This window comes from Canis aureus, chromosome 25 (assembly GCF_053574225.1).
Source record: "Canis aureus isolate CA01 chromosome 25, VMU_Caureus_v.1.0, whole genome shotgun sequence".
Taxonomy (NCBI): Eukaryota; Metazoa; Chordata; class Mammalia; order Carnivora; family Canidae; genus Canis; species Canis aureus.
In genome coordinates this window covers 5,769,351-5,795,887 of record NC_135635.1, presented here as the reverse complement: position 1 = coordinate 5,795,887, position 26,537 = coordinate 5,769,351, and the positions used below count along the sequence as shown (strand labels likewise).

Genomic DNA, 26,537 nt, shown 5'->3' with positions numbered 1-26,537 from the left:
TTCTGCCTTTGTCTCTGCCTCTCTCTCTCTCTCTCTCTCTCTCTCTCTCTGACTCTCATGAATAAATAAATAAAATCTTTAGAAAAAAAAAAAAAAGAAATAGGCCCAGAGCATTCAGTTCTCCTTAACAACGGCCTGTATTCAATGGAAGCTACTTAACAGAGCCTAACCAATGTAGGAAAAGGAAAATAACTCTAGCATTTGTGAAGGTCACAGTTCAGAGAGGACACAAGCTCACTAAAATACTGAGACCTGATAAGATTATAAAGCACTTTCCCCATCTGCCCACCCTTACCAGCATATTGGTAGATGATCTATATAATAACGAGATTACAACAGAAAGAAGGAAAGAACTACAAACTCAGACCCTATTGAAGAAGGAGTCTGTAGGGAAACCCAAAGACAACAGGGGAGACAAACATCAGGAAATTTTAGCCTCTGAGACCTACAGCCATAGCAAACAGGAAACACCAGCCAAACTCCCAAACAGATAAACGTAAAACATCCATTCCTTTTACCCAATATATCACATTTAACTTTTTACAAAAAAGTTATAAGACATGCTAAAAGGCAAAAAATAGGACAGCCCAAGTGACTCAGTGGTTTAGTGCCGCCTTCAGCCCAGGGCATGATCCTGGAGACCCGGGATCAAATCCCACATTGGGCTCCCTGCATGGAGCCTACTTCTCCCTCTGCCTGTGTCTCTGCCTCTTTCTCTCTCTCTCTCTCTCTCTCTCTCTCATGAATAAATCTTTTTTAAAAAATAAAAGATAAAAAATACAGTCTCAAGAGACAAAGCAAGCATCAGAACTAGAGTCATATATGGCAGAAGTGTTTGAATTGTCAAGCTAGGAATTTAACTGATGAATAGGCTAAGGACTCTATTGGAAAAAAAGTGGACAACAGGCAAGAATATATGAGTAATGCAAGCAGGGAGATGAATACTAAGAATCAAAAGAAAATGTTAGAAATAAAAGACACTGTAACAGGGATACCTGGTTGGCTCAGTCAGTAGAGCATGGGACTCTTGATCTTGGGAGTCATGAGTTCAAGCCCCATGTTGGGCCTAGAGCTTACTTTTAAAAAAACAAACAAAAAACACTGTAAAGGAAATGAATGCCTTTGGTGGGCTTATCAGTGCACTGGACACAACCAAGGAAAGAATCAGAGTTTGAAGATATGTCAACAGAAACTTCCCATCCTGAAAAGCAATGCGAAAAAAGAATAAAAATAGAATATCCAGATACAATAGATATAAATAACTTTTTTTTTTTTAGATATAAATAACTTAATGAACATATGTAATAGTAAAATATAGTAAAATGATTAGGAAGAGATGAGTTTTTAGTATTTATTACCTTTTTAATAATTTATTCAATTGTAAATTTAGATAATTTTTAATAATGGCTTTAACCAGCTTGCAAAATTCCTGAAAATTTAACAGGAGCTCAAAAATCAGTATGGACAGATTCAGCATATCACTGCTTGAAATAAAGACTCATGAGAAGTACCATATTCACATTTGAATACTGTTTGTTTCCATCATATGCTGAACACTATGCTAAGTAAATCTGTATGATCTCATTTAATTCTCATAATTCTATGAAATAGGTACCACTGTGGTTTTTTAAAATAAACAGAGGCTTAACTTACTCAAACTCAGACACTGAGAATATGGCAAAACTAATATTTGAGCCCAGTTCAGTGCTCTTTCTAATCCCTGCCTTCAAGAAACTTACGGTATAAATAAGACTGGGGCAAGGAAAAGGGTAACTGGCATTTTTCTGAAGTTATTTAGCCCACTCTCACTCTAGCTCTACTGTGAAACCATAAATCCTGTGTCTCCTTAGACAAAGGGAGCGTCAGTCATAGTAATTCTTCAGGGCATTGCCATGGTTACCAAACACAGAGTCCAGTGCTCCAGCCTGAACATTCCAGAAGAAGACAGGGAGGAGCTGAGATGGCCTTCTTCAACTTGTATCTGTTGGGATATCAAAATTCCTTTCGGAACAAGAAAAGGGACACAACTGAAGAAGCAAGTAAGAGGAATATAGGGTAGAGGGTTAGAAGAGCTGCTTCTTGCCATTTCTTTTTCTACCTTGAGTTTGAGCTTTGTCACCCACAATTAACAATTACACCAGTTAAAATTATAAAGTAGGGAGATTATCCATTGAGTTTCCCTCTTCTGTCCTTTAATATCCTTATTAAGACTTTCAATCCAGGGGCACGTGGGTGGGTCAGGTGGTTAGGCATCTGCCTTTAGCTCAGATCATGATCCTAGGGTCCTTGCTCACCAGGGAGTCTGCTTCTCCCTCTCCCTCTGCCACTCCCCCTGCTTGTGTGTGTGCGCTCTCAAGCTTTCTCTCAAATAAATAGATTAAAAAGTCTTTTAAAAGAAAAGATGTTCAATCTGTTCAACTGAATAAATGTGCATTATTATTAATTTGCTCATTTAGTTAACATTTATCAAGTACGATTTTGTGCCAGGCTTTATGTTGGTGACTGGGGTTACAAAGATGGATAGGATAGTCTCTGCTGTAAAGTGGCTATTGAATAAAGATAAATATGCAAACAAAAATTTGCAATATAGTGTATGAATAAATTATGGAATACTGTGGAACCACAAAAGAAGTACTTGATACTATTGGATTTTAATGAGCACAGGAGAATCCTTTAGAGAAGACTTCATATAGGAAATGCTGCCAGAATTGAGAGTAAAAGGATGGTGGGAGTTCACCAAGTAGACAGAAAGGGAATATTGCACAGACAAAGGAACAAAGAGTTGAGAGAAAGAGCCATAGTCACTGAACTCCAGATAAAGTATAAAGAAGACAGGAAGTAAGCCTTGAAAGCTTGGCAGGAGCCAGAAAATCTAGGATAGTTAGCCATGCTAAGCATTGTAATTTTATAGGGAACCATTGAAGGATTTTTAATAGGCAGTGAGTAAATATCTGATTATATTATACCCAGAGTGCCTAGCAATGCTAATACATAATAGAGGCTTAATAAATATTTGTAGGTAAATAAATTAAGTGATACTTGAATGACTAAAACAGGAAGTTAACAGGAGGCTTTGGAGGGGATGTGACAATTGGTTAAGATCTTAAAAGATAAATTTAAAGCATAGAAATGCAGGAGAAAGGGTATTTCAGGAAGAATGGAGAACATGTGAAGGAAATTAAGTGTAGACAGATACTAAAAGTTTTATTGGGGTGAAGGGAAGAGTAACTGGTAAGTATAAAGCACAAAGTTAAGATTGAAAGACACTATTGTATAGGGCTCTATTAAACACTCTGTCCTTTTTCTAATGACAACAAAGAAGCTCTGTTTTATATATCCAGCTTTCAGGTAAGGTTTGTACAAAGGGGCCCACTGGTGAACCCTAGAAATCCCTTAATAGCCCTACACCAGTCCTCCCCTGCTGGCCCCCACCTGGGTCCCAGCATTATGCCATGGGGCTGCTATTGTCTCCAAATAAGGAGCTCTTCACCCTCTCTCAAAGAAACACACTTTGCCTAACCCATAAATTTTCCTTGTTCCAAGAATAGGCTTTTCCTGGCTGCTCCAACCCTGCCTACCCCTACTAGATGGGACGCCTCATCATGAGAGAACTAAGCACTAAGCCTGGGGTTTCCCTATCCAGTTAGCTACCTAAATTCCAGTAAATAAGAGTACCAATCCAAAGAGGCCTGAGTCTTGTTTCTAATTAGTTTCGTTTTAGGCGAGGCAGAGAGAAAGACTTCACTTTATAAAACCATGGGGTAGAGGCACCTGGGTGGTTCAGTAGGTTAGGTAGTTACTTTGGTTCAGGTTGTAATCTCAGGGTCCTTGGATTGAGCCCTGCAGCAGGCTCTGCACTCAGCAAGTCTGTTTCTCCCTCTGCCCCTCCCTCCATTTGTGCACGCTCTCTCTCAAATAAAAAAGAAAATCATAAGAGAAAATACATTTATAATACTGTAATTTTCTTTTGTTGTGTATTCAAAAAAATCCACATATAAACGAACCAGTGTTCAAGAGTCAGTTGTACAGTAGACTCTTAGACAAATCGTTGGTCAGTTAAAGATTACATTGTAAATTGGGAAATCAAGAAAATGTACACCTTATATATTTTAGTTTCACTTAATACATGTAATTGTAGATTCACCAATTTTTTTGATATGGTGCCAGTTCCATTTCTTTGAAAATGTGTCTGTTGATGAGTGCCATGCCCTTTTTTTGCACAAATTCATCTGTAATTTCCATTTGGGTCTATTTAAAGTGGAGTCAGACATATGCAAAGCAAACTTACTTTCTTATGATTTTTATTATATTCAAACCTTTTAGGTATCTTCCTCGTGTCTAATCAGAAATACTTAAAAGTTATCTATGTAATTCTTGGGTCGCCTGGGTAACTAATTGGTTATACATCCAACTCTTGATTTTGGCTCAGGTGGTTATCTTGGTGTCATGGGATCAAGCCCCTCATTGGGCTCTGCACTCAGCATAGTTTTCTTGTCTCTTTCACTCCCCTTCTGCCCCTCCCCATGACGTATGCACATGCTCTTCCTCTATTTTTCTAAAATAGAATCTTTTTTAAGAGTTATCTAATTCTTTTTCAAAGTAATATTAAACATAATAGTGCTAAAAAGCTTATAATGAAAAATGGGTTCCGTACCCCAGTCCCCTCACCTCCACTCTCCAGAGACAAATTTTCAGTTCTTCTAGTTTCTTTTGGTATTTAACCTTCCTACTTCTAAAGGAAATCCTCATATCGGGACACCTGGGTGGCTCAGTTGGTTAAGTGGCAGCCTTCAATTTAGGTCATGATCCTGAAGTCTCAGGATCAAGCCTTGCTTCTTCAGGCTCCCTGCTCAGCAGGGACTCTGCTTCTCCCCCTGCCCCTCATCCCACTTGTGCACATGCACACTCTCTCTCTCAAATAAAATCTTTTTATAAAAAAGAAAATGCTCATATGTGTATTGATTAATCCATTTTGGCTGTTATATATTGCCTTCCTGTTATGACGGTTGACAATTTAGCTTTCTTTTACCATACTGTTTTTCTCCTCTCCCACCCTGGTTTTTCCAGTATAGTTATATTACCAGGTTTATGTTTGTGGAAGGCAAAATTCTAAGAATGACCCTCAATGAACTTTGCCTTCATATAATCCCCTCCCTTTTGAGTGTGGGTGGAATCTCTGAATAGTATGGATAACACTCCTTGATTGTTACTTTATATGGAGAAAGGGAGATTATCTGAGTGCGCCTAATCTAATCACACACGCCCTTTAAAAGCAGAGTGTTTTCTCCAGCCAGCAGCAAAAGAGGAATTCAGAGATTGGAAGCATGAGCGGAATTTGACACATCATTGTTGGCTTTGAAGATGGAGGGGGCCACATGCCAAAGAATGTGAGTGGCATTTAGGAGCTGAGAGTGGCCTGGCTGGCCGCCAGCAAGGGCTCACCCATCTAACCAAGAAACTGAATTCTGCCAACAACCTGAATAAGACTGAAGGTGGATTCTTCTTTAGAGCCTCACAAAAGACCCCAACCCAGTCAATACCTTAATTTCAGCCTTATGAGACTAAGCAAAAGATCCAGTCAAGCCTGCCCAGACTTCTGACTTACAGAACTGTGAGGTAATAAAAGAATGATGTTTTAAGCCACCAAGTTTGTGATGCAACAATAAAACATGAATAAAAGTTTCAGTCAAGGGCAGCCCCAGTGGCTCAGCGTAAATTTAGCGCCACCTTCAGCCCAGGGCATGATCCTGGAGACCCGGGATCAAGTCCCAGGTCAGGCTCCTTGCATGGAGCCTGTTTCTCCCTCTGCCTGTCTCTGCCGCTCTCTCTCTCTCTGTGTCTCTTATTAATAAATAAAATATTTAAGAAAAAAAAAGTTTCAGTCAAGTCTTGTGATCTTAAAAATGTGTAAAAATTGTTCACTGATGGGGTACCTGGATGGCTCAGTTGGTTAAGGGTCTGATTCTTGGTTTCAGCTCAGGTCATGATCTCAGGGTCATGAGATCAAGCTCTGCATCACGCTCCATGCTCAGTATGGAGTCTGCTTGAGATTGTCTCCTCCCTCTCCTTCTCCCTCTAAAATAAAATCTTTAATAACAATTGTTCACTGCTAGGCCAAATAATGTCACTATGATAACTTTCTTTTGTTCAACCTTTTCCTTACCCCTAGAGTTAAGAATTGCCACCATTTTTCATTGGCTTGGTTCTCCATATAACTATTATTTTTCCCCTAATATTTCAGCATCTCTGTCAAATGTCCAATATATATTTTTTCAATCACTCAAAACAATAAATCCGTTCTGATTTTTTTCCTAACTGCCTCTCTCCTATTCCATCTGGACTGTTCACTCTCTAAACCTGGTGCATAGCTCTTGTCCATAGAATTTGCTTTTGCCTCTCTCCCAGATTTTTTATTTTTTTAAGAATTTATTTATTCATGAGAGACAAAGAGGCAGAGACACAGAGGGAGAAGTAGGCTCCTCGCAGGGAGCCTATTGCAAGACCCATCCCCAGACCCGGGATCATGCGCTGAGCCAAAGGCAGATGCTCAATCACTGAGCCACCCAGGCATCCCTCTCCCAGGTTTTATTCCCTATTTCCTGGATCCCATGTTTTCTTTCTTGATTTATTCCCTCCCTTTCCTGGAATATATGCCTGAATAGCTTTCTAAGAATGTGTAGGAGGTATATTTTTGAAGCCAAAATGATTTTTATTTTACCCTCATACTTGTCAGTTTTTCCAGCTGTGAAATTCTAGGTTGAAATTTTTCATTTTCTGAAAATTTGGAAGTATGCCTTTATTATCTTCCACTTCCAGTTGGATTCTTCTATATGTGACTTATTTCTCTCTGAAGCTTCTAATTTTTTGTTGTTCCTTGGTGTTCTGAAACATTGTAATGATGGAATTTGCTGTAGGGATTTTTTCATTCATTGCACTAGATACTACACAAACTTTTTGAATCTGGAAATTGTGCCCTTCATTTCTGAGAAATTTCCTTTTATTTATTCTCTATTTTCTCTCTCCTTTTTGGAACTTCTGTCTTGTCAGCTATAAAACCTGCTGAGATGATCCTCTAACTTACTAATCTTTCTCTTTATTTTCTTTGGGTTTTTAAAAATACATTCTTCAGGAGATTGCCCAACTTTATCTTCCATTTTCTGTTAATTATCTATGTGTAACAAAGTATCCTAAAACAGAGGCTTAACGAACATTTATCACCTCACAGTTTCTGTGAATCAGGAGCCCAAGGAACAGCTTAGCTAGGTAGTTCTGGCTCAGGGCTTCTTATGTGGTTGAAAACAGGATGTCAGCAGGAGCATCAGTCATCTGATGGTTGGAGGCCTCAGTTCCTCCCTGGCTGCTGACAAGACACCTCAGTTTCGTGCCACATGGACCTCTCCATAAGCTGCTTCAGTGTTCTCACATGTTAGCTAACTTCAGAGCAGATGATGCAGAAAAGAAGGAAGCCACAATGCCTTTTTATGACCTAGTCTTAGAAGTGACTCTTACTTCCACCTTATTCTGTTAAAAGAGGGTCACTAAATGCAGCCCACACTCAAGGTGAGGTGAAACAAGCTCTACTTCTTCAAGAAGTATGGAAGAAGGGAATCCCTGGGTGGCTCAGTGGTTTAGCACCTGCCTTCGGCCCAGGGTGTGATCCTGGAGCCCCAGGATCAAGTCCCACATCAGGCTCCCTGCATGGAGCCTGCTTCTCCCTCTGCCTGTGTCTCTGTCTCTCTCTCTCCTCTGTGTCTTTCATGAATAAATAAAATCTTAAAAAAAAAAATATGGAAGAAGTTGCAGACATACATGAACACACCTTTGTATCAGAACTTTTGTTTGTTTGTTACTATGTTTAAGTTCCAAGGGCCATTTTTGGTCCTCTGACTTTCCTTGTCCATATTGTCTCTCTTTTCTTCACAGATATTCTGCTTTATTTGAAGTTCTGGTCCTGCATTAGCTCTGTCTCCTCTGTGCTCTTTTTCCAATGAGTTTATTTTGTCTCTGTCTTTCTCTGATGACTGTTGTCAAACAACTGGTGATCCGTGGCTTTCCATTATAATTGAGGAGTGAAAAACTAAGGGGATCCCTGGGTGGCTCAGTGGTTTAGTGCCGCCTTCGGCCCAGGGCATGATCCTGGAGTCCCAGGATCAAGTCCGACATCGGGCTCCCTGCATGGAGCCTGCTTCTCCCTCTGCGTCTCTCTCATGAATAAATAAAATCTTTAAAAAAAAAAAAAAGGAGTGATGAACTAAAAGCCTATGTGTGGGGGAGTCCATTGTGGGCTTCACTGGGAGCTTTCCTTTGTATATCTACAATTTTTCCAGGGAAGGATCTGATAATTGTTTCTCTGGGGATTGGTTATGTGCTTGTCTGCCAGCCTACTAGGACCAGGACAGGAGAAGGGGGTATTAAGAGTCACACATTTGAGGATCTTGATTTTCACATTTTTTAGTCCTGCACCATATGCCACCCCTCATGGTGAATCTTGGCTAGGAGTGCAATGCCTGTTAGATTCAGTTCCTCCAAAGAAACTATTTTCAGTTTTATTGAGATGTAATTCACATAAAACATGTAAATTTAACATATTGATTTGATACGCTTATATATTGCAAAATGATTACCACCATAGTACTAGCTAACACTTCCATCTCATCACATAATTATCTTTTCTTTTTTGTGGTAAGAACATTTAAGATCTACTCTCTTAGCACCTTTCAAATATATAAAAACAATATTATTAACTATAATCACTATGCTGTACTTTAGGTCCCCAGAACTTATTCATCTTAAAACTGGAAATGTGTAACTTTTGACCAACATTTCCCCCACCCAATGGCCCTTAGTAACCACCATTCTACTCTCTGTTCCTGAGTTCAGCTTTTTTAGATTCCACATATGAGATCATACAGTATTTGCCTTTCTCTGTCCAACTTACCTGACTTAGCATAATGCCCTCAGGATCTGTTCATGTTATTGCAAATGGCAGGATTTCCTTCTTAATGGCTAAATAATATTTCACTGTGTATATATACCACATCTTTTTTAGTCATTAATCCATTCACAGACACTTAGATTTCTACATCTTGGCTATTTGTGAATAATGCTGGAAAGAAAATGAGAATGAAGGGATCCCTGGGTGGCTCAGCAGTTGGGAGTCTGCCTTCCGCCCAGGGCGTGATCATATAGTCACATGATTGGGTCCCACATTGGGCCCCCTGCGTGGAGCCTGCTTCTCCCTCCGCCTGTGTCTCTGTGTTTCTCATGAACAAATAAATAAAATCTTTTTTAAAAAAGAAAGAAAGAAAATGAGAATGAAGATAATTCTTTGAGCTCTTGTTTTCATTTCCTTTGGATATATACCCAGAAGTGGAATTGCTGGACAGAGAAATCTTTCATATCCTTGTTGGGGCTGTTGGGGAAGGTGGTTTGTGTGCTCATGCTGCATGTTCTGTAGACAGTCTCTGTATCCACCTTCCTGTGCTCAGACCTATTTCTTAACTCCTGCCTTCTATGATACCTGTTATAAGATTTGAACCTCTCAGATGGATTAGCCCAATTCTAGTTCTGTCCTCCACTGCAGAAAATTAAGTTAGAACTTTTTCCATTCTGAAAGGTTAGTTACCACCCTTCTGTCCACTTTCTATTTTCTGCAAAAGATACTTCTCCTGAAATGTTTCATCTGCCCTTATATCCTTGCTGTCTCTCTCTTTGCCTTGCAGGTTAATGCCCTTGTTATTTTTATGTCATTTTAACAAATTTGAGAGAGAAAGGAAACTTATATGGTCAATTATTTTTAAAAACTTTCCTTGGTGATATAATTCAAAATTATAGAAAAGTTGTAAGATTAGTACAAAGAAATTCCCTACACTGTTTACCCAAATTAGCCAATTATATTTGGCCACATTTGCTTTACTTCTCCCTCTCATACTCTTTCTTTCCAAATATATGACTTCTAGTTATCAGCTGATATATATTTCTCATCTAGTTGAGAATAAAGTGCTTATATTATATTCCTTTACCACCAAATATTTCAGTTTGTATTTCTTAAGAATAAGAACATTTTCTTAGATAACAACCCACAATACAGGTATTAAACTCATCAACATTTTTAAAAGATTTTATTTATTCATGAGAGACACAGAGAGAGGCAGAGACACAGACAGCGGGAGAAGCAGGTCCCATGCAGGAAGCCCAATGCGGAACTTGATCCTGGGACTCCGGGATCACTCCCTGAGCCAAAGGCAGACGTTCAGTCACTGAGCCACCCAGGCATCTCCTAAACTCATCAAATTTTAACATTGATACAAAACTATTATCTAATTATCTGTAGTCTATATTACAGTTTTGCCAGTTGTCCCATTAATGTCCTTTAGAGCAAAACTTTTCCTTCCAGGATCTGATTAAGGATCAGCATTGCATTTAGTTGGCATGGCTCTTTAGTCTCCTTTAACCTGGAACAATTCCCATGTTCTTTTGTGTTTCATGATATTGACACTTTTTTAATAGTGCATACATTTTATAAAATTTTCTTTAATATGGGTTTGTCTGATGTTTCTCATAGTTACATTGGGTATAAATATTTTCTACAGGGCAGCCCTGGTGGCTCAGCGGTTTAGCGCCGCCTTCAGCCCAGGGTGGGATCCTGGAGACCTGGGATCAAGTCCCATGTCGGGCTCCCTGCATGGAGCCTGCTTCTCCCTCTGCCTGTGTCTCTGCCTCTCTCTCTCTCTCATGAATGAATAAATAAAATCTAATAAATAAATAAATAAATAAATAAATAAATATTTTCTACAGGAATAGGCGGCAGCATGTCTTCAGTAGGTCACATCGTGAGGCTCAGTGTCCTTTTGTTTCACTGATAATGTTAAATTTGGCCTTGTCATTAAGATGGTGTTTGCCAGTTTTCTCCACTGTCAAATTATTTTTGTATTGTAATTTACCAAGTTATTATTTTTGTCTTGTAATTTGTAATAATTTCCAGGAAGATATTTGAAAAACATGTAAATATTCTTCATCAAATTTTTACCCACTAGTTTTTGTTTTTGTATCTGTTGATGGTTCTGAGTGATATTATTTCTATGAGAGCTGCAAAATGGTAATTTTCTAACTCAAATCTATTTTAATTCAATGTTTACGGTAATTTGTTAAGTTTTAATTTTTTCTAATACAGTCAACTTAGTTTATACAAATCACTGCTCTTTTTTAACACTGCAAAATTATAATTACAAAGTAACCCAGCATAAATTGGGAAACAAAAAAAATCAAACACAACACTACTGACTCTTGGTAACCATACAGTTTAATTTGTGAGAGCAGAAGTATGCAGATACACTGAAGAGTAGCTCTCAGCTGCAACTGAAATGTTGCAGGCATCTTTTAATGTTTTTCAGAGGAAATGAAGAACGTTAATTAACCTAGCAAACCTATTCAGTGGAGCTTCTACTAGTTATAATATTGAGCTATTCACATTTAATGTCCTAAAATACATCAAGAAATTAAAGCATCTTAAAGAATTAATTATTAATAGAAACTTAAACTTATCCAAGTTGGAGATTCCTGAATGTTTGCCAAATTCAAGATGTGAGTTAGGATGTAGGAGAGGGATAGATTTAAGAGCCCTTTCTAGATGCAATTTAGATTCTTAGAATTCTTTGTGCTGACATATCATCCAAAGATAATGGTTCCTGGCAAAAATTGACAAGATATCCTGAAATTGATATGAAAACGCACCAGACCCAGAATAATCAAAGCAATCTTGAAGAACAACAGTGTTGGAGAGCACATTTCCCAATTTCAAATCTTCTACAAAGCTACAGTAATCAAGACAGTGTGGTACTGGCCACAAGGATTGATGTGTATAGATAGATCAATGGAATAGAATTGAGAGTCTAGAAATATACCCTTACACTTATGGTCGATAGACTTTCAACAAGAATGCAAGACCAAAAAAAAAAAAAAAAAAAAAAAAAAAAAAAAAAGCAAGACCATTTAATTGAAAAGAATCATTTTTCAACAAACAGTGCTACAAAAACTGGAAATTCACATGCAAAGAATATGAAATTGGACCCCACATCACACCATATACAAAAGTTAAGATGAATCATAGACACAAGTGTAAGAGCTAAAACTTTAAAACTGTTAGAAGAAAAATCTTCATGACCTTAGATTAGGCAGTGGTTTCTAAGAAATGACACCGAAAGCATAAGTGACAGAAAGCCAAATAAATTGGATTTCATCAAAATTACAAACTTTGTGCTTCAAAGGACACCATCAAGAAAGTGAAAGGTTTGTGGAAGTTTTTTTTTTTTCTGGCAAACGTTTAGATTATAAGACATTTAAAATAAACAAGTATAGGGGCACCTAGGTGACTCATTCAGTTCAGCGCCTCTTGATTTTGACTCCAGTCATGATATCAGGGTTATGAGATCAAGCCCTGCCTCAAGCCCCACATTGGGCTCTGCACTCAGCAAGGAATCTGCTTGAGATCTGAGATGCTCTCTCTCTTTCTTTCCCTGCCCTCTCCTCTAAAATAAATAAATCTTTTTAAAAAATAAATAAGTATAAACCCAAATTAAATCAATGATCACCAGAGGAAAACTTGCCAAACAGTTGCTTTGAAAAAAGGCTGTGCGTACGATTTTCATAGGGAATTTTTTCAAAATTTTGAGACATAATGTTAAGACATAATTTCATTTTCAAAAGCACAAAAAGCAATGAAAATAATTCTATAATACACAAAACTAATGCCATAAAACATACTATAGAATATAGTACAAAAGAGGAACCCATAGATCAATGTAAGTATAAATGGACAAATGGACAAATCCCACTATCAGATCAAATTCAAGAATATATTAAAGATAATCATCTACTGTCAAGTAGGAATTATTCCAGGAATACCATGATGACTTAATATTAGAAGAGATTAATATGATACATAACACCTATGTCAAATTAAAAAGATGTGTACAACTATCACTAAAAACTAGAAAGGCATTTGGGTTTGGGGGGGGTTTGTTGTGTTTTTTTTATGATTTTATTTATTCATGAGAGACACAGAAAGAGAGGCAGAGACATAGGCAGAGGGAGAAGCAAGCTCCCTGCAGGGAGCCCAATGCAAGACTCGATCCCAGGACCCCAGGATCATGACTTGAGGACCTGAGCCAAAGGCAAACACTCAACCACTGAGCCACCCAGGCACTCCATGGGGTTCTTTTTAAAGAGAGCACACAAGCCAGGGGGACAGTGGTGGCAGGGACTTGAGCCAAAATCAAGAGACAACCAACTGAGTCACCCGGCACCCCTACACTTGCTATTTTTTAAAAACACTTTGAGCATCTGCCTTCAGCTCAGGGCGTGATCTCGGAATCCCGGGATCAAGTCCCACATTGGGCTCTCTGCATGGAGCCTGCTTTTCCCTCTGCCTATGTCTCTGCCTCTCTCTGTATCTCTCATGAATAAATAAAATCTTTAAAGAAAAAGAAAACAAACTTTGTAAATTAAGAATAAAATTGTAAGGACCTCCCACTTCACATCATACACAAAAATAAATTGCAGATGGATTAAAAAGCTAAATATATAAAACAAAGCTATAGAAATAGAGGAAAACAATATTTTTAATCTTAGAGTGGTTTTGGAAAACCTTTTTTATTGGACATACAACCAGGAAGCCTCAAAAGATGGCAACTTGTACTAAATAAAAATTATAAATTGTGTAGCAAAAGACATTATAAAGTTGAAAGACAAGAAAGAGACTGATAGAAAATATTAGCCATATATAGATGTGTGTATATTAATACATATATATATAATTATTATATATAATATTCAGGATAAAAAGCTCTCCAGTAAGGCAGCAGTCCAGACTCCCCTTCTCATCCAACATCAGATATTTATTTATTAGGAACTGATTATGCCAAGTATGTGTTAAGCACTGGAAATAGAGCTGAAGGCAGATGCTTAACCAACTGAGTCACCCAGATGCCCCAACTCACCTTTTACTTCATAGTTTTCAATTGTGAAAACAGAAGCAGTTAGAAGATTATTTCTATAACCTCCCGCAAACCACATTTACCCATCTATCTGCATCTTTGCCCACGTGTCTTATTAAATGAACAGTCCAAACAGCTATTAAAACCAACCCCTCCAACTGTGCATCAGGTCCCATCTTTTTGTTTATTCAAGGACACTACAATGGGTTTTTTTGTTTTTGTTTTTTTAAAGATTTTACTTATTTATTCATGAGAGGCAGAGGCAGAGAAATAGGCAGATGGGAGAAGCAGGCTCCTCGAAGGGAGCCCAATGTGGGACTCAATCCTGGACCCTGGGATCACACCTTGAGCCAAAAGTAGATGCTCAACCGCTGAGCCACCCAGGCATCCCCACGCTACTCCAATGTTATTTGCACTCCATTGCATCAAGTTTTCCATCTCTGACCATTCCTATCTGGACACATACATGCTACAATTTCTTCCATCTTAAAGCCCTCTATTTCCTATTTCTTTGCCCCCACATACAGAAAAATTCCTCAAAAGACAAAGTTGTTGTCTCCATTTCTTCTCCTTCAGTCTCATGAACTTATTCCTGTCAGGCTCTTGCCTCAGTCACTCCTCTGAAACTACTTATATCTAGGCGCCAGTGCTCATATCCACTTACCATGTTGCTAAACTCTTAGCTCTCCTCTTGTTCAGCAGATCAACAGAGCTCAGATTGTTCTCACTCCTGGTACTGCTGAGGTTGCTTGCAATATATGGTCAGCTAGGAGAGTCTTGGGCCTGTGGACCACCATAATGGGGAACTTGCCTCAGACATGTCTATTATTTCAGAACTGGTTTGGGAAATTAACAGAGGGGGGTGGAAGAAGTATGGGTAAAATACAGCATTCTGTATGGCTCCTAGCAAGCCCATATCTGCCTTGCTTGGCTGAGTCTTCCTAATCCCAACTGCTGCATCCATTAATTCAAGGAACCTACAGTTCTGACTCAACTCACATTAGTCCCACAATCCAAATCTTGCAGGACTCTGATTTGTAATCCACACTTGTCTTGAGAATGATTCTCTGGCTGATTTCACCTCATCAACACATTCCCTCAAGTGGCTTGATCCTTTTCTGTCCATCTGCACTAGCACTTCGGCCTGTTCTCCATGCTCAAATTAGCCACTCTTAACCTCACCCTTCAGCTAGGGCTTTAACAGCAACTATAAAAATGAACCTATTAATATTAACACGTCTTCATCCTTAACATTCTTACTATAGTGATATTTTTAAGTCATTCAGAATTTTCCTTTGAAGAAAGATAGGGCTTTTTTTTTTTTCTCCTAGTAGGTGTGAGTGTATTAACATTCTACTCAAAAGGGCCCACTCAAGCTTTCCTTATTATCATCATAATGAAAACTCATAGAGGTGAGTCAACACACATAACCAAATATTCTGCAAGTCTCTGCCTCCTTCCTTTCTTTTCCTCCTGATAAAGAACCCAAATAGAAAAACCAAAGAGGAAAACAGGTGTGGAGAGCATACTTTGGTCTCTTCTTGACTTCGTAAATTCAGTTTTATCAAGTACCCAAAGTTGTTCAGATTCAGGGGGCTAACTCACACTAAGCAAATTCAGAGTACCTCAGTCTCCTTGCCTGTAAATGGAGATAATAATGCCTTATAGGTTTGTTGTGGAGATTAAGTGAAATTATGTACGTAATATACCTAAGACCTAGCACATAAAACTGCACAATAAGATAATTGCAGGAAATTTATAAACCATAACATATAAGTTACTACATACCTTTACTATGACTGAAATATCATTGACATGTTTCAAAGACATACTTGCCAGGATAGGATACCTGGAAAGCAATATTTTTAACTATTAAGTTTCCCTGGGAAGCAAAACAAACAAACAAACAAAAAACCTGCCTAACTTCAAAGGACTTTTCATCGTTACAGCTATCCACAAAAAAGCACCTCTGACCAGTGACCAGAACTCACATGTCCACCAATCATAGATTCCTGCCCTCCCAGACTCACCCTTCCTGATCTTAATACTGATGGCCCCTGCAGGTTCAACCCAGCTTCCAGAGTCTGTTCACCTTTTGCCCTGGTCTCTTGAATGCCTAAGCTTTCCCTTCCCTGTCCTCCCCTGGGGAACTTGGCCCTATATCTGTCCTTTCCTTTGCAGACTCTGTCTTACCACCTGTTCTGAACTCTGCTCTCCTGTTTAAGCTTCATACCTAGGCAGTCGTCTTAGTCCAGAGTGTCATGGTCTTGATTTCAGACAAATTAACTCTTATTTGGCCCTCTGCTGAGACAACACCATTGCCCTGTTATATGAAAACCATAGGTCAGACTAAACCTCATCATAACACAAATAAACACACAGGACATTTCCCACTGATAGGAATCTCAGAGGCAAGTTGATGGGGGTGGTGGTGAGAAGAGATTATGCTTGTTTTTGTCTCGAGACAAATGACGTTTCCCTGCCAGACTCTTTAGCAACTGCCCTCTAGTCACAGACACAATGACGTCCAAGCTCCACACATCTTCTTCCACTGCTACTTTTATCGTTCCTCTTCCCAGAGGAATTCACTGAGTCCTCAGAGTTGCTCTTCCAGTTCTAAATGAAGCTCCTCAAGAAAGACTAAATCTCGAGTATATGGTATTGTGGTAAAAGCTGAGCATGTCTCACTTGGTCCTCATTTTCTGGATCCTGTCAGACGATGTAATAGATGGCTTTTCCCACCCTGACTGGAATGTTCTTTGCTCAATCTTCTAGGTCTTCTGATCTCTCCAAACTGCCTGTTTGGTGACCCACCTGTTAGGAGACAGCTGGGGAGGCCCTTCTTAGGCTCCAGCAGAGGGCACTGTAGTTCTGGCTTTTCAAACAGGAGAACGAATGGCACAATTCAGCCAAGAATGAACTGGCCAAAGCCTCTAAACCCCTCTGCCTTTCCAAATAAATACTGAAATTGTAAAAACGTATCTTGGAAACAACCCATATATGTCTTGTAGCTGCTACAGACCATCATCCCCTGTCCCCTGAAACTAGAGGAGAGAAGATACTCAAGCTACTCATAGCTTCAGTCAGCTAAAGTCTAAGGAGTGGGCACCTCCAAGGTGGGTGACTATGTATAGCAGCAGAGAGGCCACTTTTTTTGTTGTTGTTGTTTTTTAATTTTTTTTAATTTTCTTATTTATTTATTTATGATAGTCACACAGAGAGAGAGAGAGAGGCAGAGACACAGGCAGAGGGAGAAGCAGGCTCCATGCACCAGGAGCCCGACGTGGGATTCGATCCCAGGTCTCCAGGATCGTGCCCTGGGCCAAAGGCAGGCGCCAAACCACTGCGCCACCCAGGGATCCCTAGGCCACTTTTTCTAAGGAGGCTCAGCCTTTCCCCACTAGTTTTCCCCACTGGGACTAGCCCAGTCTACTGCAGAGCGGCCCACTGCAGTTCAGTCTTCTCTGTTCCCCCAATGCTGGATATAGGAATGATACTCCACATTTCAGTGGGGTATCAGGGATCTGCCTCTGGAACAAGGTATAGATATCATGTGCCCCACCCAACTCAGGGCTGCTTCCAGGATGAGCAGACACCTTTGACAGGACCCGCCCCCCCCCCATTGAGCTGTACTCAAAGGATTTCAGCAAGAGGCTAGTTGTATCAGTTTTTGTTTTCCCACAGTCCTTTGTCCTGCCTGGAAGCCCTATGAGATGACTTTAAGAACAGGTTAGTGTGGTAGTTAAGAGCATGAGCTCTGGAGCCAAATGACTTGAGTTAAATTCATGCCTCTGCCATGTGCTAGTTTAGTGAACTTGGGCAAATTACTAAACTTCTCTGGGACTCTGTTTCCTTATTTGTAAAATAAGATAATAATAGTACCTAACTTTTATAGTTGAGTGCATTCACTAAATATTAGCTTGGTTTATCATTATCATCTCTAGAAGATCCATGTAGTCTGTTTTACATCAGCAGTCTGCAGCCAGCACTAAGCCTCTGTTATCCCATGTCCCATCTACTTCCCCTGTGTTCAGAATCCTGAACAAGGGGATCCCTAGGTGGCGCAGCGGTTTGGCGCCTGCCTTTGGCCCAGGGCACGATCCTGGAGACCTGGGATCGAATCCCACATCGGGCTCCCGGTGCATGGAGCCTGCTTCGTCTTCTGCCTGTGTCTCTGCCTCTCTCTCTCTCTCTCTCTGTGTAACTATCATAAATAAATAAAAATTAAAAAAAAAAAAAAGAATCCTGAACAAGTATTCCGCTTGGAGAAAGATATTTTTGGACATGGAGATCAAGAAACTGTCCCCATAGGTAAAATGTGCCCTAGTTCCCTGGGCTCATGTTTCTGTCCACTTCCTCCCAATGCACTGACAAGTCCCTTGTATCAGGGAAGACAATATGTGCAAGATAGCCTTCCAAACACATTTCAGTCAATTTCACTCTATGTTATCCCTCCAGCCAACGTCAAGGGATTAATGCCCGGCATCTGATAGGAAATCCTAGATAGGAATCATTTTTTATGTACAATACACCACATTTTCTCTCAAACTGATCTCGTGTGAATCTTTAGTCAGGGTAGTATTACTCTGCTTGCAGCAACACCAGCTCGCAAGTAATGTGTGTTAGATATTATCACCACTACGTACTAAGCATTTGAAACAAGCAAGTGTCCTAACCTAGAAGTCAGAATTCTGGGACCCAATCTAAAAATTCTTCGACCTGAAAACATTGTGGCCAATCGGTCCCACTTGGAACTAATCAGAGGCAGTAGGCAAGTAGTGGGTAAGTAAGATTTTGTGACCACTCAGAGGCCTAGGAAGCCTGTAGTATTGAAAAAATCAGCAACATTAATTTGAATAAAAGGAAGATTTACCCAAGTACTTTTGCACCACCCCCAAAGTCCTTCATAGTATATTCAAAGTATTAGATATAGTGTTATAGCAACTCTCAATTTATGGCCCAATTCTAAAAGAAACCTGTCAGGGCCCTTCGTATCTACTTACCACCAAAAACTATATGGAGCATAGTACTAACTGGGCAGATGAAGAACCTCTGTTACACTATCTACCAATAAAATGATGAGTTCAGGAATGCTGGGTGGCTCAGTGGTTGAGCGGCTGCCTTTGGCCCAGGGTATGATCCCAGAGGCCTGGGATCGAGTCCCACATCGGGCTCCCTGCAGGGAGCCTGCTTCTCCCTCTGCCTATGTCTCTGCCTCTCTCTGTGTGTCTCTCAAATAAATAAAAATAAAATCTTTGAAAAGAAATGATGAGTTCATCTATCTTGCCACATTGTAGTTTGCTTATAAAGAGCTCATTGGCTCTCCCTACCCATAACCTGCCCATTCACAGTAGCTATAGCATGATTTTTACCTACAGCTCACCGCCCTTCACCCTAGGTGGCTTCAAAAACTTGGCAGCTGTGGGAAACTATGGGTTACCAAAAATATCTTCCAGCTTGCCAGAAATCAAAGAGTATGCCAACTGGTGCTTGATTCAGGAGGAAGGCATCCAAATGGGTGATACTGTCCAGCACACCTCCAAGTACACAGTAGCCTTTTATATGGGAATCTGGGAACCTACTACTTAGAAACTGAGATAATAGAGAACATCACCTGGCTATACCCTTACGGACAATCTGTCTGAGGTCTCAGGACCAGACAAAGAGCTCATACAATTACCTGCACCCAAACCAGTAATTACTCGCAGTCAAGGTCCCATTGTCCACTAGGAGTATACTCTTACTCTTTCTCCTCAGAACATATCTACTTGGCCACAGACATTCTGGCACCCCCACCTTGCCCAAACTCAAATGACACTGCTTCGAGGAACTGGCTTCTCATTACCGTAACCTGTGATGAAGTCCAAATCAGCCCCCTTGTTCAGTTCAGGCTTCCAGAATTCTATATTGTCACCTATCCAAATCCTCTACTGTCAAAGGAGGGGTTTCAAACAGTGCTCCACTTTGGCGGGATCATTCTCAAAAGAGTGTGAAAGGAGATTTCCACTAGAGTGCAAAAGTGGGGAAGGAGGGACAGAAATGAATGAGTGGGGTCAAACCACAATGACGGGGAAAAGCAGGAGCTAAGGGAAAACCGCAGAGAAGTGGCATCCCCATTCTCCACCAGAGGTGAGTCAGAGATTGCAACAATTTCCAGAGAGATTGGCAAACTTTGATCCAGTTTCTGACAAGCTCAGGTTTCTGAGATGCAAGCCAAACCTAGCCTATTTAAGCAGAACATGAGTTTATTAAAAGAATATTGGTGAGATAACATCAAACTAAACAACTTCACGGCAAAGGAAACCATCAACAAAATGAAAAGAGCCTACAGAATGGGAGAAAATTGTTGCAGACCATATATTTGATAAAGGGCCAACAGCCAAAATACATGAGAAACTCCTATAACTTGATAGAAAAGTTGGCATAAGATGAGGAGACATTTGTCCAAAGACGACACACATATATATGGCCAACAGGTGTATTGAAAGATGCTCAATATCACCAATCTTCAGGGAAATTAAAACCACAATGAGATATCACTCCACACCTGTAAAAGTGGCTATTATATATTTAAAAAGATAACATGTTGGTGAGGATGGGGAGAAAAGGGAAAACCTTTGTATACTACTAATGGAAAAGAAAATTGGTGCAGCCATGATGGAAAACAGTATGGAAGTTCCTCAAAAAAGTAAAATTAAATCCTATTTCTGGGTATGTACCCAAAGGAATTGAAATTAGGATCTCGGGACACCTGGGTGGCTCAGCAGTTGAGTGTCTGCCTTCAGCTCAGGGCGTGATCCCAGGATCCAGGATCGAGTCCCACATCGGGCTCTCTGCAGGGAGCCTGCTTCTCCCTCTGCCTATGTCTGTGTGTGCGTGTGTGTGTGTGTGTCTCATGAATAAATAATCTTTTAAAGAAAAAGAAATTAGGATCTCAAAGACATATCTATGCTTCTCTGTTCATTGTGGCATTATTCACAATAGCCACGACATGAAAGCAACATAAATGTCCATCAATGCACAAATGGATAAAGAAAATATAGTACACACACACACACACACACACAATAGAATATTGTTCATCCTCAAAATTAAGAAGTCTTACCATTTGCTACAACATGGTGAACCTGGAAGACCTGCTAGGTGAAATAAGCCAGACAAAGACAAATACTATATGAAGAATCTAAAATAAACTTGTAGAAACAGAGAATAGAATGTTAGTTGCCAGAGGCTAGAGGGAAGGAGAAATGGAGAGACAGTAGTCAAAGGGTACAAAGTCTCAACTATATTAGATTAATAAATCCTAGAGATCTGTACATCATAGAACCTGTAGTTAATACCATATTATATACTTAAAAATTTCCTACAAGCATAGCTCTTTTATTTGTTCTTATCACAAAATAACAATAAATAGGGTAAATAGGGTAGGAGGAAATTTTTGGAGGGGACGGATATGTTTACGGCATACATTGTGGTGATGGTTTCACAGTTGTATACTTACCTCCAAACTCATTAAGCTGTACATATTAAATACATCCAACTACTTGTATGTCAATTTTACATACAATTTTTTAAAAATAATATTGGGAAGTACATAAAAGCTGTAAAAGGAATAGAAAACCAAGTTTGGTGGATAACAACCAGAATCATGCTGGGCACAGACACTGCTGTGTTCAGTACTGTTGCAGGCACTGTTGGTACCAAGGACCCTGGGCTCTGGACATGCTACTAGAAGATGTAGCTGCACTACTTAACTATCCTAAGTAGTTAGGATCTGCTAACTTCCCATTAGTAGAAAAAGGACTACATAGCATAGACTCTACCCCCTGCTTCTTTGCAACATTCCTCTATGATTCAGAATCTGAAGCAGATGTGTTTGGCCTAGCCAAAACTCTTTGCCCGTGCCCTAGCTGCAAGAGAGTCTGGCATCTTAGTCCACTTGGGCTGCTGTCACAGAATGCCATCGACTGGGTAGCTTATAAGCAACAGAAATTTACTTCTCAGAGTCCTGGAGGCTGGAAGTGTGACATGAGCGTGCCAGCATGGTCAGATAAGGGCCCTCTTTTAGTTTGCAGACTTTTCATTATGTCCTCATGTGGTGGAAAGGGTGAGGGAGCTCTCTGAAGCCTCTTTTATAAGGGCACTAATTCTATTCATAAGAGCCCTACCCTTATGACCCAATCACCCCCTAAAGGCCCCACCTCCAAATACTACCATGTTAGAATTGAATTTTCAACATATGAATTCAGACATTCAGACCTGGGCAAAGATGCTCTGGTCTTTTCAGGCCCCGTGGTGAGATTCGTTTTGCTTCAGAGGGGATTCCCAAACCCCCATAAGAATGCTAGGTCTACACTGCTCTACTCTACCCTACCTTACCTTACCCTACTCTACATTACTTTTCCAGCGCTTTCCCTCCCCTTTCCACTTTACCTAGCACTAATCAGGCTCCAAATCAATAACAAGCTGAAACCTCTCTAATGCTTCCATCTTCTACGCACTTGCTATCCTGTTGCCTGAAAGGCTCTTCCTGATACCACTATGTCCCATGGACTCCTTCTTATCCTCCAAGACTTAGCTCAAACATAATTTCCTCTATTAGACCAATTAAAGTTCTGCAAATATGCCAATCCCAGGTAATAAGTGTCCCTTCAGATAAAGAGCCTTTTTCACCGGCACTAAGTATCTGTCAATATCCTGATTCTAGCAGGAGGCTACTCAAAACCCAGGAGTCAGAGAGGAGCAAGAGAATGGTGAGGGATCACTGGGGTTCTCCCTCCTTCCCTTCTGACACAGGCATTATAATTTGACATCTGAGACCCTGAGATCAGATTTGAGTGGTTAGGAGAGATCCCTGCCATGTGCCTGGTTGGCATGGAGACCAGAGACTCAGAAAATCAAATAGCCCCATTTCCTAAATACTCATAACAAGTCTGCTCATTTCAGACCAGAAGGAACCAGTGTCCACTAGGCTTCCACCTATTATCTCAGAAGATGGGAATTATTCCGTGCACCAGAATAGCCATACAAAGTACCATGAAGCTGTAAAGAAGGTGCTGTTAAAGACGTGTAAGTATTGGGGCACCTGGGTGGCTCAGTTGGTTAAGCTTCTGCCTTTGGCCCAGGGTTGGGCTACTTTCTCAGAGGCAAGTGGGGGGGGGGGGGGAGTGCTCTCTTGCTCTTTCTCAAATAAATGAAATCTTGAAAAAAAAAACCACAAAGACATGAAATTATCTTAGAGTGGGCCCCATGCTAGAGGCTGAATAGATATGCCTGAGTTTGTAAAGAATGGCTGGGCTGTGGTGGGGCATGGTTATAGAACAGGGAGGAAAAAAAAAAAAACAGCGAAGGGAAACTGAGAAAAGCAGGCAGAAATTAGACTTGAATGGTGGAATGAGCAAGATAAAACAAAAATTGAATCAGACTTGGAAGCAGAAGCTCCATATTGGCATCTCCTAGTTCTGCTTCTTTTAAGTGTCTGTCTTTGGATACCCACTTATCTTCTATTAATGTGCTTTCTCACTAAGAAAAAGAAAAGAAAATGCCTGCTCTATCAATCTTACAGAATTGTGAAGATCACAACAAAATGAGACAGTTTAGGAGAGTACTTTGTATATTATGTGCTATGCCTGTGAGGAGTGGTAGACCAAACTTTGGCTTTGGAATTTGAACGGAGTTTAAACTCCAAACAAGTTGTATGACCTTGGGCAAGTTCCTTTAACCACTTAACCTCTCTGACCCATCTGAAGATGGGAATCATATTCTAGCATTGTTGTGAAAGTTAGAGAAAATGTACATTTAAAGAAGTTTCTAGGGGCACCTGGGTCGATCAGTGGTTGAGAATCTGCCTTGGGTTCAGGTAGGCTCAGGTCGTGATCCCAGGATCCTGGGATCGAGCCCCGCATCAGGCTCCCCCATAGGGAGCCTGCTTCTCCCTCTGCCTATGTCCCTGCCTCTGTCTCTCTCGCTCTCTCATGAATAAATAAAATCTTTTTAAAAAATAAATAAACATTCTTCAAAAGCTTCTAGGGTGTGCCTGGGTGGCTCAGCCAGTTAAGTGCCCGCCTTCAGCTCAGGTCATGATCCCAGGGTCCTGGGATGGAGCCCTGCATCTGGCTCCCTGCTCAGTGGGGAGTCTGCTTCTCCCTCCCAGCTCTTGCTCTCTTGCTATCTCTGTCTCTCTCTCTCTCAAATAAAATCTCAAAAAAAAAAAAAAAGAATTTAAAAATAAAAAAGCATCTAGGACAAACTAGTGATACATGCGAGAACTTCTAGGATTCTTCGGGGAGTTATGCTATATAAAGGAAGCCAGCCCCCAAAAGATCACATATTGTCAGTGATGCCAAACATTGCCAAGAATGTTTATATAACATTCTTAAAATGACAAAATTACAGAAATGAAGAACACCAAGGGGGCTAGGAGGACATGGCTATAAAAGGGTAACTCCCTTTCCCTATTGAGGGAAATCGGGTAATAAAGGGTACACAGGATCCGTGTGTATTATTTCTTACAACTATATGTGAATCCATAATTATCTCAAAATTAAAGTTTAATTTAAAAAACTAAGATACTTTCAGAAATTTAAAAAGACATATAGATGGAGTATTTAAGAGTTATTCCTAGTAGCAAATTCTTTTTTTAAGATTTTATTTATTTATTCATGAGACACAAAGAGAGACAGTGGCAGAGACACAGGCAGAGGGAGAAGCAGGCTCCATGCAGGGAGCCTGACATGGGACTTGATCCCAGGTCTCCAGGACCACACCCTGGGCCGAAGGCGGCCGCTAAGCCACTGAGCCACCCGGGCTGCCTGCAAATTCTTTTAAGAGTTTATAATCAGGGACGCCTGAGTGGCTTAGCAGTTGAGCGTCTGCCTTTGGCTCAGGGCGTGATCCCGGATTGCTGGGATCAAGTCCCACATCAGGCTCCCTGCATGGAGCCTGCTTCTCCCTCTGCCTATGTCTCTGCCTCTCTTTCTGTGGCTCTCATGAATAAATAAAATCTTAAATAAAAAATAAAAATAAAGAATGTACAAATTTTATACAGTGGTAGAATTAGATTTATCCACATAAAGGATAAAATTATTAAAAAGAACTAGGTAAGTCTGATACTATTTCAAAATCTTAAGAACATCTAATACACCTAGAACATGATAGGTACTTGATAAAAGAATCTACTAGCAGTATCTAAACATGAGATGGTATCATTATTTAGTTTCAGAGAATTACCTGGAATGAGCAAAGGAAGGAATTTTTTCAGAGAGGAGGGAAGGGAAAGAGGATGATTAAGCCAGGGGGGCAGAAGTGGAGTGAGGGGAGCCAGGAGACCCATCTTGCATATTTCCCAAGTGAGCTGCCCACATGTTTTTCCACCGTCTTAGCATTTGGGGAAAGCTCTCTTGGAGATGGGCTTAGGGGCAGCAGGAGAAACCAAGACTGATTCAACTGACCACGAAGGGTGTGAGATGCTGGAATCCGGAAATGAAGCTGGGTGTGGTGGCCAGATTCCCAGGACTTTTCAGCACCTGGTCAGGCCCATTTGCTAGGCTGGGCTTGTGCTGCCATGAGGCACAACAGGAAGAGAGAACTTGAAGACACTGGATAACCTGCCCTTCCCCAACTATTCAGTTCCCAATCAGGTCTTCAGAGTCCCCTTAACGGATGCTCAGAACTTCAGCTTCTGGCGGTCCCATGGTCCAGGAGTACATCCAGAGGAAACCATGCCATGGATCCGAAGCCCCCGCCACTGTCTCATTAAAAGCCCAATGACCAGGTTAGTCTGGGATGGAGGAGGTGGGAAGAATAAGGGAAGTACTCCCTCCCTTCACTTAATTCCTTAGAGGCTATTTCATCTCTTCTCAGGGAATAGAAGACAAAGTTGTCTTACCAGGGAGAGCTGGCCCTAGAATCTGGCATTTAAAAGAGTTAAAGATGTGTTTGAATCTTTGTGTTTTGTCTTGTGGATAGGACTCCTGGACAAGCACAAGACAAGTGTCTGTAGCTTTCCTAGGGGAGTCCAGGGACGTTTTTGCTTCCTTCATTGCTGCTTCCCATCCTCCAACCACCATTCACTGTCTGATGCCATATTTCCTCATTACTGCCCCTGCCCTTTCTACCCTGAGGCAGTCAGGGGAGACATTTAAAGACACTGCCACACACACACCAGGCCGGTCTGGCTGAATCTGAGACCTTCTCTCTCTTTTCCAGGTTTATGGATCACTCTGTTCTTAGTGACAGGCACTTCAGTCTGTACTGAGCAGGATGTGTTTGCAGAAGGGCCAAGATGGACTGTGGAAGCAGGGCAAAGAAGGAGAAAGTGGGAGAAGGTGTCCTGGTTCCACTGAAGGACTAATGGGAGGAGGGGATCCCAAAAGCAGAGTAAACAGATTGGACTAGAAGTCACTTGTATGTACCGGAAGGAGGGGGGATTATTCCAATGCCCAAATTCCTGTGAGATCAGATGTGTGTGGGCCAGAATTTGGTGTTTGGTGTGGGAAGGGCTTGGCCTCACGAATGGCAGGTGTCAGAGTAACAAGTCTGGGA

The 26,537-nt window shown here is 40.6% G+C and overlaps 1 protein-coding gene across 1 annotated transcript; it reads left to right on the top strand.

Annotated features, from left to right (window-relative positions):
- Positions 1–1,883: 1,883 nt before the first annotated feature.
- SPMIP11 (sperm microtubule inner protein 11) lies at positions 1,884–26,392 on the top strand. The gene is made up of 4 exons (XM_077870264.1): positions 1,884–2,039; positions 22,941–23,063; positions 25,623–25,767; positions 26,202–26,392. Exons 1-4 carry the CDS (start codon positions 1,961–1,963, stop codon positions 26,248–26,250), a joined length of 396 nt encoding a protein of 131 aa, XP_077726390.1. The 5' UTR covers positions 1,884–1,960; the 3' UTR covers positions 26,251–26,392.
- The last annotated feature ends 145 nt before the right edge of the window (positions 26,393–26,537 follow it).

What these genes read in the sequence shown, in the direction of transcription:
- SPMIP11 (XM_077870264.1), top strand. Translation starts at nt 1,961, where the DNA reads ATGGCCTTCTTCAACTTGTATCTGTTGGGATATCAAAATTCCTTTCGG. An exon ending in GGACACAACTGAAGAAGCAA is followed by an intron (nt 2,040 to 22,940) that starts GTAAGAGGAATA and finishes TGCTCATTTCAG; the next exon opens with ACCAGAAGGAACCAGTGTCC. An exon ending in GAAGGTGCTGTTAAAGACGT is followed by an intron (nt 23,064 to 25,622) that starts GTAAGTATTGGG and finishes CCAACTATTCAG; the next exon opens with TTCCCAATCAGGTCTTCAGA.